Source organism: Orycteropus afer, unplaced genomic scaffold, assembly GCF_000298275.1.
Source record: "Orycteropus afer afer isolate SDZICR_OR568_19922 unplaced genomic scaffold, OryAfe1.0 scaffold00017, whole genome shotgun sequence".
In the NCBI taxonomy this organism is placed as follows: domain Eukaryota; kingdom Metazoa; phylum Chordata; class Mammalia; order Tubulidentata; family Orycteropodidae; genus Orycteropus; species Orycteropus afer.
Window position 1 is genome coordinate 4,009,231 of NW_006921604.1, and position 13,003 is coordinate 4,022,233.

The 13,003-nt window shown below is 39.4% G+C and overlaps 1 protein-coding gene across 1 annotated transcript in view; it reads right to left on the bottom strand.

Annotated features, from left to right (window-relative positions):
- ACOXL (acyl-CoA oxidase like) overlaps positions 1–13,003 on the bottom strand; it is a 613,336-nt gene that overhangs the window by 34,408 nt on the left and 565,925 nt on the right. Inside the window, exon 16 of the mRNA XM_007959419.2 lies at positions 6,188–6,289. Coding sequence (XP_007957610.2) covers positions 6,188–6,289 — 102 coding nt within the window. The remainder of the gene's footprint in view (positions 1–6,187; positions 6,290–13,003) is intronic.

Here is a 13,003-nt window from a genome sequence, read left to right on the forward strand (position 1 = left end):
CAAAAAAAAAAAAAAAAAAAGGGTAGATGTCAGCAGCTTCTTCCTTCCCTGTATGTACACACGGCTCCTCACATTAAAAGGTGATGTTTCCCCTCTGCCCTCATATTTGGCTTGGCCTACTGTTCCTTTGACCAGTAGGATGCAGCAGAAATAACACTACATTTGTTCTGGGTCTAGTCTAAGAAAACTAGTCTCTTCATTTTACTTTCTTTTGTAAGTCACCAACATATAAAGTATTTGACCACCTTCAGACTACCATGCTGAAAGGAAGCCCAAGCAAGTCCACATGGAGAGAAACAGTTGTTCAATCAGCCTCCACTGGATCCTGCCATCCCAGCTGAGGTGCCAGACATGAGAGAAGTCATTTTTGATCCCAAGCACCAGCAGAGATGTGAAGCAGAACTATCTAGCTGAGCCTTATCCAGATTGCAAAATCATGAGCAATAATACAGGCATACCTTGTTTAACCCACCACTTGTCTGTTAGTTTGTCATATTGTGGTGGTTCACATGTTGCTGTATTGCTGGAGGCTATGCCATCAGTATTTCAAATACAAGCAGGGTCATCCATGATGGACAGGTTTCAGCAGAGCTTCCAGACCAAGACATACTAGGAAGAAAGACATGACCATGTCCACTTCTGAAAGAATGGACTACTGAAAACCTGATGAGTAGCAGGGTAACACTGTCTGATATAGTGCCAGAAGATGAGCCGCTAAGGTTGGAAGGCACTCAAAATATGACTGGGGAAGAAACTGAAGAATTTTTTTAGTAACTTCTGCAGTTTGAAATAGACAAAACATGCAATCAAGATGTACTGATAATTATTGGTGATTGGAATGCAAAAGTTGAAAACAAAAAGAAGCATTTATTGTTGTTATGTGCCATTGAGTCGGACCCAGCTCATAACGACTCCTCCTTGGGTTTCTGAGGCAGTATCACTATGGAAGTAGATTGCCCCATCTTCCTTCCAAGGAGTGGCTGGTGGACCACCAACCTTCAAAAGAAGCATTAGTAGTTAGAAAATAATGCCTCGATGATAGAAATGATGCCAGAGATTGCATGATAGAATTTTGTAAGACTAATGACTTACTGGGAGCTCTGGTAGCATAGTGCCTAAGGCACTTGACTGCTAACCAGAAGGCTGGTGGTTCAAACCCACCAGCCACTCCTCGGAAGGAAGGTTGAGCAATCTACTTCGCAGTGATACTGCCTTGGAAACCCAAGGAGGGGTCGCTATGAGTCGGGGCCAACTCGACAGCATATAACAACAACAACGACTTACTGGTTGAAAATACCTTTTTCAACAACATAAATGGTGACTATATATGTGGACCTCACAAGGTGGAATACATAGAGATAAAATCAACATCTATGAAAAAAGACTGGAAAAGCTCAATATTATTAGTCAGAACAAGGCCAGGGGCCCACTGTGGAACAGATCCGTAGTTGCTCACATGAAAGTTTAAACTGAAACTGAGTAAAATTAAAACAAGTTCATGAGAGCAAAAATATGACCTTGAGTATATCCCACCTGAATTTAGATACCATCTGAAGAACAGATCTGATGCAATGAATACCAATGACCAAAGACCAGATGATCCTGGGATGACACCAAGGACATCATACATGAAGGCAGCAAAAGGTCGTTAAAAAGACAGGAAAGGAAGAGAAGACCAAAATGAATGCCAGAAGAGACTCTGAAACTTCTTAAACAGAGAATAGCTAAAGCAAATGAAAGAAATGATGGCATAAAAGAGCTAATAGAAGATTTCAAAAGGCAGCTCAAGAAGACAAAGTAAAGTGTTTTAATGAAATGTGCAAAGACCTAGAGATGGAAAATCAAAGGGGAAGAACACACTTGGCATTTCTCAAGCTAAAAGAACTGAAGAAAAAAGTCAAGCCTCAAGTTGCAATACTGAAAGATTCTATGGGCAAAATATTAAACGATGAAGGAAGTATCAAAAGAAGATGGAGATAATATACATAGCCATTGTACTAAGAAGAACTGGTTGATATTCAACCATTTCAGGAGCTGGCATATGATCAAGAACTAATGGTATTGAAGGAAGAAGTCCAAGCTGCACTGAAGTCACTGGTGAAAAAACAAGGCTCTGGGAATTGATGCAATACCAATTGAGATGTTTCAACAAATAGATGCAATGCTGGAAGCACTCACTTGTTTACACTAAGAGAACTGCAGAACAGCTACCTGGCCAACTGACTGGAAGAGATCTGTATCTGTGCCCATTCCAAAGAAAAGTGAACAAAAGCAAAGCAGAAAATATCAAACAATATCAGTAATATTACAAGCTAGTGAAATTTTGCTAAAGATAATTCAAAATGGTTGCAGCAGTTCATAACAAGGGCCTCAAGGCAGTTTCAGAAGAGGATGTGGAATGAGGGATATCACTGCTGATGTCAGATGAATCTTGGCTGAAAGCAATAATAGGAAAATATTTACCTCAGATGTTTTAAAGACATCAAGAGAAGAATTAAAGTTTTTCACCAGACCCAATCTTACAAATAGGAGCTCTGGTAGCATAGTGGCTAAAGCACTTGACTGCTAACCAGAAGGCTGGCGGTTCAAACCCACCAGCCACTCCTCGGAAGGAAGGTTGGGCAATCCTACTTCCGTAGTGATACTGCCTCGGAAACCCAAGGAGGGGTCGCTATGAGTCGGGGCCGACTCGACGGCACATAACAACAACAACAACAACAACAACAACCTCTTCTTAATAAGCTTCACTCTAATTGCACTTCACAGATACTGCGTTTTTTAGAAATTGAAGGCTTGTTGCAACCATGTGTTGAGCACATCTATCAGTGCCTTTTTTTTTCCATGATAGCATGTGTTCACTTTGTGTCTCTGTGTCACTTTTTGGTAACTGTCACAATATTTCAAACTTTTTCATAATGCTATTGCACCCTTAATAGACTATAGTGTAATAAAATTGTAACTTTTATATGCACTGAGAAACCAAAACAATTGGGTAACTTGCTTTATTGCAATATATTCTTTATTGCAGTGGTCTAGAATAAACCCACAATATCTCCAAAGTATGCCTGTAAATGGTTGTTATTTTAAAACACTAAGTTTGGGGGGGCTTGTTTGTTACACAGCAATAGATAACTAAAACATCCTTACATAAACTTTTCTCCTTAATCTCAGTTCTTCTGAAAAGGCAGAACATTATTCAGGGTTCTTTAGGGTCTGTCATATTCTGGCTCCCACAGACTTCTTCAGGTTTTTATACCACCTGAGACTTCAGCCAAACTGATCTTCTGTTCTTCTCACTGTTTCTTTCTTGCTTTCTTCAAAAAGAAATGTATTTTCTCACAGTTTAGGAGGCCAGAATTCCTAACTCAGGGTAGCGGCTTAGGGGAAGGCTTTCTCTTTTTGTTCTTGTTTCTTTTGAGTTTCTGCTTCTTAGCAATCTTCACATGGCTTGTGGCTTGGTATCTCTATTCCCCCATGTCTGCTCTCTTGCTTGGTTGTTTAATCCTTTGCATCTCAAAAGATATTGATTTAAGACATACCTACACTAACACTGTCACATTTACATAACAAAGAAAACCCACTGCCAAATGAGATTATAACCACTACAGGATTTTACAACACATTATTTTTGCAGGACACAATTCAATACTTAATAAGCCATATCCAGATTGAGGGTTTGTTGTTGTTGTTATTTGCCATCAAGTCGGCCCCATTCATAGCGACCCCTCCTTGGGTTTCTGAGGCAGTATCACTACGGAAGTAGGAATGCCCAACCTTCCTTCCGAGGAGTGGCTGGTGGGTTTGAACCGCCAGCCTTCTGGTTAGCAGTCAAGTGCCTTAGGCACTATGCTACCAGAGCTCCTAGATTGAGGGTAGGGAGTCAGAAAAGGAAGAAGGAGGAGGCATTTATAATGAGTATCACAGAAGGTTTTAAGAAGCTGGTCCAGCAAACCACCACATTCAAAATACATCCAACTTTGTCTGTGTTGAATGCCACACATTGCTGTTTGTTATTTTTTTCCTGTTTTGACACAGTCTAGAAGGATCAGAATTATAAGGTTATGAATGGTAACTTTTACAATTAAGTCTGCTTAGTGAAAGGATTTGAATCTAGACTCTGAGGGCATAGGTTATGACCCTTTGGGAGCAAGGAGAAATGTCTGTCTTCTTGTATGGCAAGCAAAGTGCACCCCAGAGTCATCTGAGTTTCTTTTGCAAGCATCCTGAAATTACCTTTTCCAGAGGCAGGATCATGCTGGAGGACTTGGTCCTTCAGGACACTGTCAAGAACTCTACATCCCTCACAGTTTGTCCTAAATTCCTGTATTCAAAATGACAATATTTTATGTCATATGGGGACACATGGAGTCTTCTTCCTGAGTATTTTTTCCCCCTAAATTTTGTGTATCTTGTTGTTGTTGTTGAGAATATACACAGGAAAACATACACCAATTCAACACTTTCCACATGGTCATTTTACTGACACACGTGTACATTTTAATGATATTGATTACATTCTTCATGTTATGCAATCATTTTCACCCTTCTTTTTGAAGTTGTCCCTTCCCCATTAACATATCCTCACTGCTCTCTAAGGTTCTCATCTAATCTTTCGAGTTGCTGTTGTCAACTTGATCCCGTATAGATAGTTCTTAAAAGAGCATAATGCTCAAGGCAGACCCTTCCACTCATTAAGCTAAACTGTTGTTTGGTTTTAAGAAGATTTCAGGGGATATTTTTGGTTTAAGATTTAAAAATCATCTCAAGGCAATAGTTTCAGGGGTCATCTACTCATCATTGCTTCAGAAGTCTAAAGTCCATGAGAATCTGGAATTCTGTTTTATATTTTCCCCCTTTTGATCAGCATTCTTCTATGGAATCTTTAATCCAAATGTTCAGTAATGGTAGCCTTGCACCATCCAGTTCTTCTGGTCTCATGGCAAAGGAGGCAGCTTGTTCATGGAGGCAACTAGGCACACATTACATATCATCCTCCTCTTCTTGACTCTTCTCTTCCTCTGTTGCTCCAGGCAAACAGAGACCAATTTTTGTGCCTTGGATGACCACTTGCAAGCTTTCCAGAGCCCAGGCACTATGTAATGAACTAGGAGGTTGAACGGAAGCACTAAGCACATTATTAGGCCAATTAAATGAATTAAATGGAATTAAATGGTCCTAAACATCCAAACCAAGGAATCAAATCCCATGAGGTATTTGATTGTACATAAGCAGCATCAGCCACTACTCTTTTTTTTTTTCTGTTGTTGTTGTTGTTGTAACTGTACCTATTTTCACTCTTTCTTTATGTCTGTCCTATGTGCTCTTGCTTCTTTGATTTTGCTCATTCCATCAACCCTGTCTGAGGGCTCAATTGCCTTCCATCATTTCCAACCGAACCACCACCTCCACTTTGTCTTAATTTTCTACTCTTGAAGGTCTAGCCCAAGAATGACCTCATTCACCCTCAATGATCTCTGTCCTCTAAATTCTGAACTGATTCTTATTGTCAAGTTCAATGGAATGCTTACTCTCCCCTGTGCCATTATTTGTGTTTCTAATGTCACTTTTGTGTCCCCAGATATAATGAGCTCCCTTGAATCCAAAGACTGAGTCATATATGTGCTTGTGTTTCAGTATCTAGCAGAAGACCTGGAAAAGAGGAGGTTGTCAGAAATTATGTATTATTGATGATTATACTTTTTTAAAAAATTCTTTTTCTTTAGAATAGCATTTTGGCAGGCAATTTATTGGTTTGACCTTCATTTCCAGCAGTTTTATAGCTATCATATTGAATTCTCACTGCTACCATTGACATAAAAATACCACAGGTCTTTGTTTCTGAAATGCAGAATGGGTTAATAGGTTTTGATAAGAAGTGGAAACATGAAAATCACTTAATACAATTTTTTCCCTGCCAATTCAGGAAAAGAACTGGTGATTCCTTCCTCTCCTCTGGAGAAGGATTCATGTTAGAAAGTTCATGCTCAGTGAATTGTTTCCTTGTCACTTGGACTCTAAAAGTGTAATGTGATCATGGTAGGCAAAGAAAAACATGGATGTAAATCCTAGAGGTAGGAAAATCCATGGGTGGAAACTGATAAAAGATTGACAGGACTGTTTTCTAAGAAAGCAAAGTGCCGACAACTGATGCACAAGTGTTTTTTTCCTGCACACCAGGGACACTTACCTGACTCCTGATCTGCATGCTGGCTTTAGGGGTCAAGTATTTATGTTCTAAATACCAGGCTCGCTCCTGGAACACCAGCTTGGTTCCATATAACAGGCAAAACTAAGGGGTAGGGGAAGAAGAAAAAACAGACAAATAGTAATATATTAGAAAATACAGAATATAAGAGGGTGAAAGAGAAATAATAATATTACATTTTATAAAACCACAAACGTTAATATTTTCTTAATGTAATATGGTCACATTTTAGATAAGCAGTATATATTTTATTTTTTAAAAATTTGTTCCACCAGTGAGACTATGGACCCTAGCCCGTCAGGTCTAGAATTGAACCCATACTTATGGCTTCCAGCCAAGCAAAAGACAGGCAGGCATATGAGTTGAACATTTACCTGAGGTAGATACACTCCTTGAAGAGAACAATCTTGGGAGAAAGAAGGGCTGCTTATGTACCAGGAGACAGCTCAGGGGGCAGAAGGGCATGGAGGGATAGACAAGGGAAGAGGTAATTGTCGGGAGGAAGTGGGAGGGGAGCTGTTGCATTGTGGTAAATTGTGGTCAATGTCATGAGACAAAGCATATGTGAACTGCTGTACAGAAAGTGAATTTGCTCTGTACATTTTCACCCAAATCACACACACACACACAAATTGTTCATAGAAAACTTAAAACATATATAAAAGTAGAAATAGTAGTATAATGAACCTTGATGTCTTCATCCCCCAAATTCATCAAAGATTAGCTCATGGCCAATTTATAATCTCACCCAATTTTCCTTCACACCAAATTACTTCTAAGCAAATTTCACATATCATACCATTTTAAACATAACTGTAGGACTTATGTGTGACTTCACTTCTGAATTAATGCAAGAATATTCTAAATGTACATTCTGAACAATATCATCTAGATGTTTTCCAGTGGGCTTAGTGTTGTTAAACCAAAAAAACCCAAACTCAAGGCCATCGATTCGATTCCAACTCATAGCAACCCCCTTTGGGTTTCTATGGCAGTAAATCTTCATGGAAGTAGATTGCCCAGTCTTCCTTCCACCAAGTGGATGGTAGTTTTGAACTGCCAGCCTCTGGTTGACAGTCAAATGCCTTAGGCACTACACCAGCAGAGCTCCTTTAGTTTGGTTAAGCTGTCATAAAAATAACATTCTTTATTTACATTTCATGTTAATAAGTTTCTGTTGTTACATTTCTGAAACCTACACACAGAGCTCCTTGATGACCTCAGTGGCGTCATGCAACAATAAAGGAATTTTCCTGTATCAATAAATAACTTATTTAATTCTTTATTCATTTACTTTTTAATATGAAAAATTCCAAAATACACAAAAGTAGAGAGGATTGTAAATGTACCTCCATGTATCCATCACACAGCTTAAACAGTTATCAACTCTTGGCTGATCTTGTTTTCTCTCCTTTCCCATCCACTCCCCCACACCTGTTATTATTGTGAAGCAAAGTCCAGGCATATCATTTCATTCATAAATGCTTCACTGTGTATCTCTAAAAGATAACAACTCCTTAGAAGTAAGATATTCTCAAAGTCAAACCAAGCAACCAACACAAGAAAATTCTCTTTTTGGGATCAAATACAAATGATCTTGACATGAGAAGACATGTCTTCTCTGAAATGTCAGACTCAGAAGTTATGTCCACAGTCATGTAGACAATGCAGTCTCCTCAGTTTTCTCTTGAGGTTGGACATCCTTGAAACATCATTACATTTAGTCTCAATTATTCAGTCTTCCCAGAAAGTGTCACAGTGTGTTTTAAAAGCTTCTCTCTCTCTCTCTCTCTCTCTCTCTCTATATATATATAACGTATTTAAGATCAAATATGGCTGTTTTATGAACATGCCAAAGTTGTCAGCAATAGTTGCTTGGCCAATTTAAGCTTCTCTTACCTCTTATATAATAGCAGTAAAGATGTTAGCTGACTTCACAGACATGGGGAGAGTAACTGAAAAATACTGCACTACATCCTGAAAACATTAATGTCATATAAAAATGATAAACTATGTGGCTAAACTGGATCCCAAAGCCCTAGGTGAACTTCATATTCACTACAAAAATATTTATGGGCTCTTGGGTGCAAAATGCTATTCTTATCACTCTTGGGTATGCAAAAATATAAGGTTAATGATAAGAAATCCAGAACCATAGAAACATAACCATTCTTAAAAATAATCTAGTTCAAATTCTCACTTAATGCTGAATGCTATACCATCTGGGGTCCAACCAAGAAACAGATGACGCATTCACATTAGGAAAAATCAAAGAGAGTTTAATAATGTTTCAGTTTCACTTTTTAATAAAGTGCAGGAAAGATGTAAGGAGCCCTTGTGGTGCAATGGTTAAACACGCAACTGCTAAGCCAACGGTTGGTGGTTTGAACCCACCCAGCAGCTCTGTGGAGAAAAGACCTGGTGATTGGTTCCCATAAAGATTACAGCTTAGGAAACCCTATGAGGAAGTTCTACTCTATCTTACAGCATTGCCTTGAGTCAGAATAGACTCCAAGGCACACAACAACAAGTAAGAGGTAGGGGAACCACAAACGATAGTGCAGTACCCCAGGGCTCGTAACTCTGGAGCTGTTACCATCTCTAGGCTTGGAAGCAGGAGGGAAGGGAGCAGTTACAGGAACTCAGAAGAGAGAAGTATGCAGGCAGGGCCACCTTAAGAGGAGCTGGGACCTTCAGACAAGAAATGCATAAAACCTGAGATGACTCTACAGGGAGGCAGGGGGAATAACCTCTCTCTCTTTAATCTCTAATTGGCATATTTTGTTATCTAAACTCAATTGGAGCCAGAAGGCAATGGATTCCATGATGTAGGACAGGAAGATCAGCCTCCTGGGTTCAGTACAAGATAGAGAAGGGTGGAGAGTAGAGCTGGAAAAAAAAAAAGGAAGATATTCAGCATAAATCCCAAATCTTATTTCCCAGACAAATGGCTATCCAGCCCCTAGTCCAGTCCTGCCTGACTCAAGGCAAAGCCCACTTGGTCCCAGGTCCCACAGAACAACTAGCAAACAAGTCTCCAGCTGCTGATATCACTATCAGGCTTTGTTCTGGTCAGTTAGTTTTAACCAGTCTCACAGTGGGTTTCCTGACTTATATCTGCTCTTCCCTTCTTTAGCTCCTGAATTATCTTTCTGTTGATAGTCTGTGGCTCTCATTTATCTGATGCTCAGTGCCATTGCTCTGGTATTGAACTGCTTTTCTTCTTGACCACAATTCAGAATCCCCTTTGGACTCTTTGCTTGTTGTGTAAACAAAGACAAGGTTTCCTTGTCTTTGGTAGCTTCCAGGACTCCAGGTCTATGTGAGGTCTATGTGAAAATACCATCAGCTCAGCCTTAGTCTCTCAAATGAAACCTAGATGTCTTACCTTTTGTGTTCCAGAGATGGGAACACACATACACACAAACACACATATCCCTAAAGTGATGGTTTTAAGTTGGTTCTTTTAAAATATCATCTTGTTGGTTTGACTTACTTTGAATATCAAAATATCTTTATGAATCTTGATTCAGTCACCCAAAATGTTTGTTATCCCTTTGTATCATTTACAAATGTCAAATCTCATCTATGTCTTTATGCCATAAGAGCCCAACTGATTTTTTTTTTTTTTTAATTTCACTGGCTGCTTTTATTTTTTAAATGTATTTTTATTGTGGTAAAGATATATGTAAGGAGCCTAGGTGGTTCAACAATTAAGCACTTGGTTGCTATCCAAAAGGTTGGCTGTTTGAACCTACCCAGTGTCTCCACAAGAGCAAAGACCTGACAATCTTCTCCCATGAAGATTATAAACCAAAAACCAAACTCACTGCTGTCGAGTTGGATCTGACTCATAGCAACCTCTCCTTGGGTTTCCAAGGTGGTATCACTATGAATGTGGATTGCCCAATCTTCTTTCTGAGGAGTGGCTGGTGGGTTTGAACAGCCAGCCTTCTGGTTAGCAGTCAAATGCCTTAGGCACTATGCCATCAGAGCTCCTCCCATAAAGTGGAGCCTAGGAAAGCCTATGGAGAAGTTCTCCTCTGTCACGTGGGGTTACTATGAGTCAAAATCAACTCAACAGAATCTAACAACAACAATAGATATGTAACAAAACATGTGCCATTTCAACAATTTTCTCACATACAGTCCAGTGACGTTAATTATTTTCATCATGTTGTGCAACCATTACCCTTATCCATTCCCAAATTTTTCCATCACCCTTAAAAGAAGCTCAGTATCTGCTAAGCATTGAGTCCCCCCTCCTGGTAACTGCTAATAAACTTTAGTCATTACACACTTTCCTATTCTTGATATTTCATGTACATAGAATCATACAGGAGCTCTGGTAGCACAGTGGCTAAAGCACTTGACTGCTAACCAGAAGGCTGGCAGTTCAAACCCACCAGCCACTCCTCGGAAGGAAGGTTGGGCAATCCTACTTCCGTAGTGATACTGCCTGGGAAACCCAAGGAGGGGTTGCTATGAGTCGGGGCCGACTCCATGGCACATAACAACAACAGAATCATACAATATTTGTCCTTTTGTGACTGACTTATTTCACCCATATTTCATGATGTTTTCAAGTTTCATCCATGTTGTAGCATGTATCAGTAACTGATTTTCTTTTTATTACTGAGTTATAGTCCATCAACAGATGAATGGACAAACAAAATAGGTCTACATGTTTTGAGGCAAGCGTCTGAGAACATATTTAGTGGAAATGTCATCTAGCTCATATTTTTTCAGATTGCTTATAAGGATATTCTGCAAGTCTGACAAAGTGTTGGCTGAAATCAAGATACAACATGTCTCTGACTTTCCCCAAATTTTCTCTTCCCGTAATCTGATTAAGAAAGAAGTAAGATTAGTTCAGCAAGGCTTACCCATAGTGAACACAGACAGGCTCCTAGTGACCATCTTTTTCTTTTATCTTTGCCCATAAACTATCCTGAATGGCTTTTTCTAGAATTTTAAGTTGGACTTATATCAACCTCAAATTCTATAGTTTCTCAAATCTACATTTTCCCCCTATTTTTGAAAATGAGTCCATTGTTGGTTATTTAAAATTTTCTGACACCTCCCTTGTCCTCCTTGGTTTAAAATCTCTCCATTTCAATGGAGGACAATATTTCTTAATAAAGAAGATGAGAAAGCATTATACAAAACAGGTACTTTGGCTTTCTTTTTGCCATCTATTAACATCAAATATTTCTTCATTAAACCATGGGCTTCTGTTTCTTCAATCTCTGAATACAGCTAAAAACAAACTTTTGAGTTTTCATCTGATTATTTTTTTTCCCTATTTCAGTACTATTTATTTATTTATTTCCTTTCTTTTTCTTTTTTTTAATTGTGATTTGGGTAAAAATTTACAGAGTAAATTCACTTTCCATACAGCAGTTCACATACACTTTGTCTTATGACATTGACCACAATTTACCACAATGCAACAGCTCCCCTCCCATTTCCTCCCAATAGTTACCTCTTCCTTGTCCACCCTCCATGCACTCCTGCCCCCTGAGTTGTCTCCCTGTGCATAAGCAGCCCTTCTTTCTCAATGATCGTTCTCTCCAACCAGTGTATCTACCTCGGGTAAATATTCAACTCATATGCCTGTCTATTGTTTGGCTGGAAGCCACAAGTGTGGGTTCAATTCCAGACCTGAAGGTCATCTAGGGGTCATAGTCCCAGTGGTTACATCAGGTTCTATCAGACCAGCAAATCTGGTCCCCCCTCTTTTTTTTTTTCTCCAAATGATTTGGATTTTTGTTTCACATTGTTCTTTCTCTCTACCAAAGATCTCCTACATAGATCCCCTTCCATGTGGATGACAGTGATTGCCCCAGGCACCATCTAGTTCTTCTGGTCTCATAGTTGTACAGGCTGCAGATCGGATGGTGTACCAGTCGCTAGGACTAATTATTTCCATGAATTTTTGGTTTTCTTCATTCTTCTTTGCTCTGGATGAAGAGAGACCCATCATTGCATCTAGATGGCAGCTTGCTAGCTTTCAAGATCCCAGTTGCTACTCACCAAAATAGGAGGTGGAACAATGTTTTGTATAGTATGTTATGCCAATTCAGCTTGAGGTCCCCTGTGACTATGGTCCCAAGCCCACAGATTGAATTACTCGGTCCCTCTGGGTAGCTGGCTGTGACCAAGCAGTGACCACAACCTTGCGCCTTGTCAGCTCTACTATACACCCAGGAATTCTGATCATTCACTAACTTATAGGACCATTGTCTGCCAACCCTATACATGTTCTTGGACACACTCCCCACTTCATAGACACACCTAATAGTTCAGCCTGTCCACCCATCTGTTCACCCATATACCCATGTTTGCCTTCACTAACAACGCAGTACTGTATATGCAAAAGGGTTCATCTTTGTTGTCTGTACCTCCCACATACCTCTCTATGCCTTTCACTTCCTTAATGCCACCATATTGATCACTCACATTTGGTACATTGCCCTTCTCTTTACCCAAATCAATACTTAATAACAGTGTTCCCTCCCCTCCCACCCCTGGTAACCAACAAAGAAAATTTCCTTATCCATAGATAAGCCTTTCCTTGACTTTTGCAATAATGGACTAATAGAATATTTGTCCTTTTGTGATTGACTTATTTCACTCAGCATAATGTCCTCCAAGTTCATCCATGTTATGCAGTGTTTTGCAGATTCTACAGTATTCTTTAGGGTTTCCTAGTATTCCATTGTGTGTATGTACCATAGTTTAATTCCTCAGATGATGGACACCTAGGTTGTTTCCATCTTTTGGCTATTGTAAATA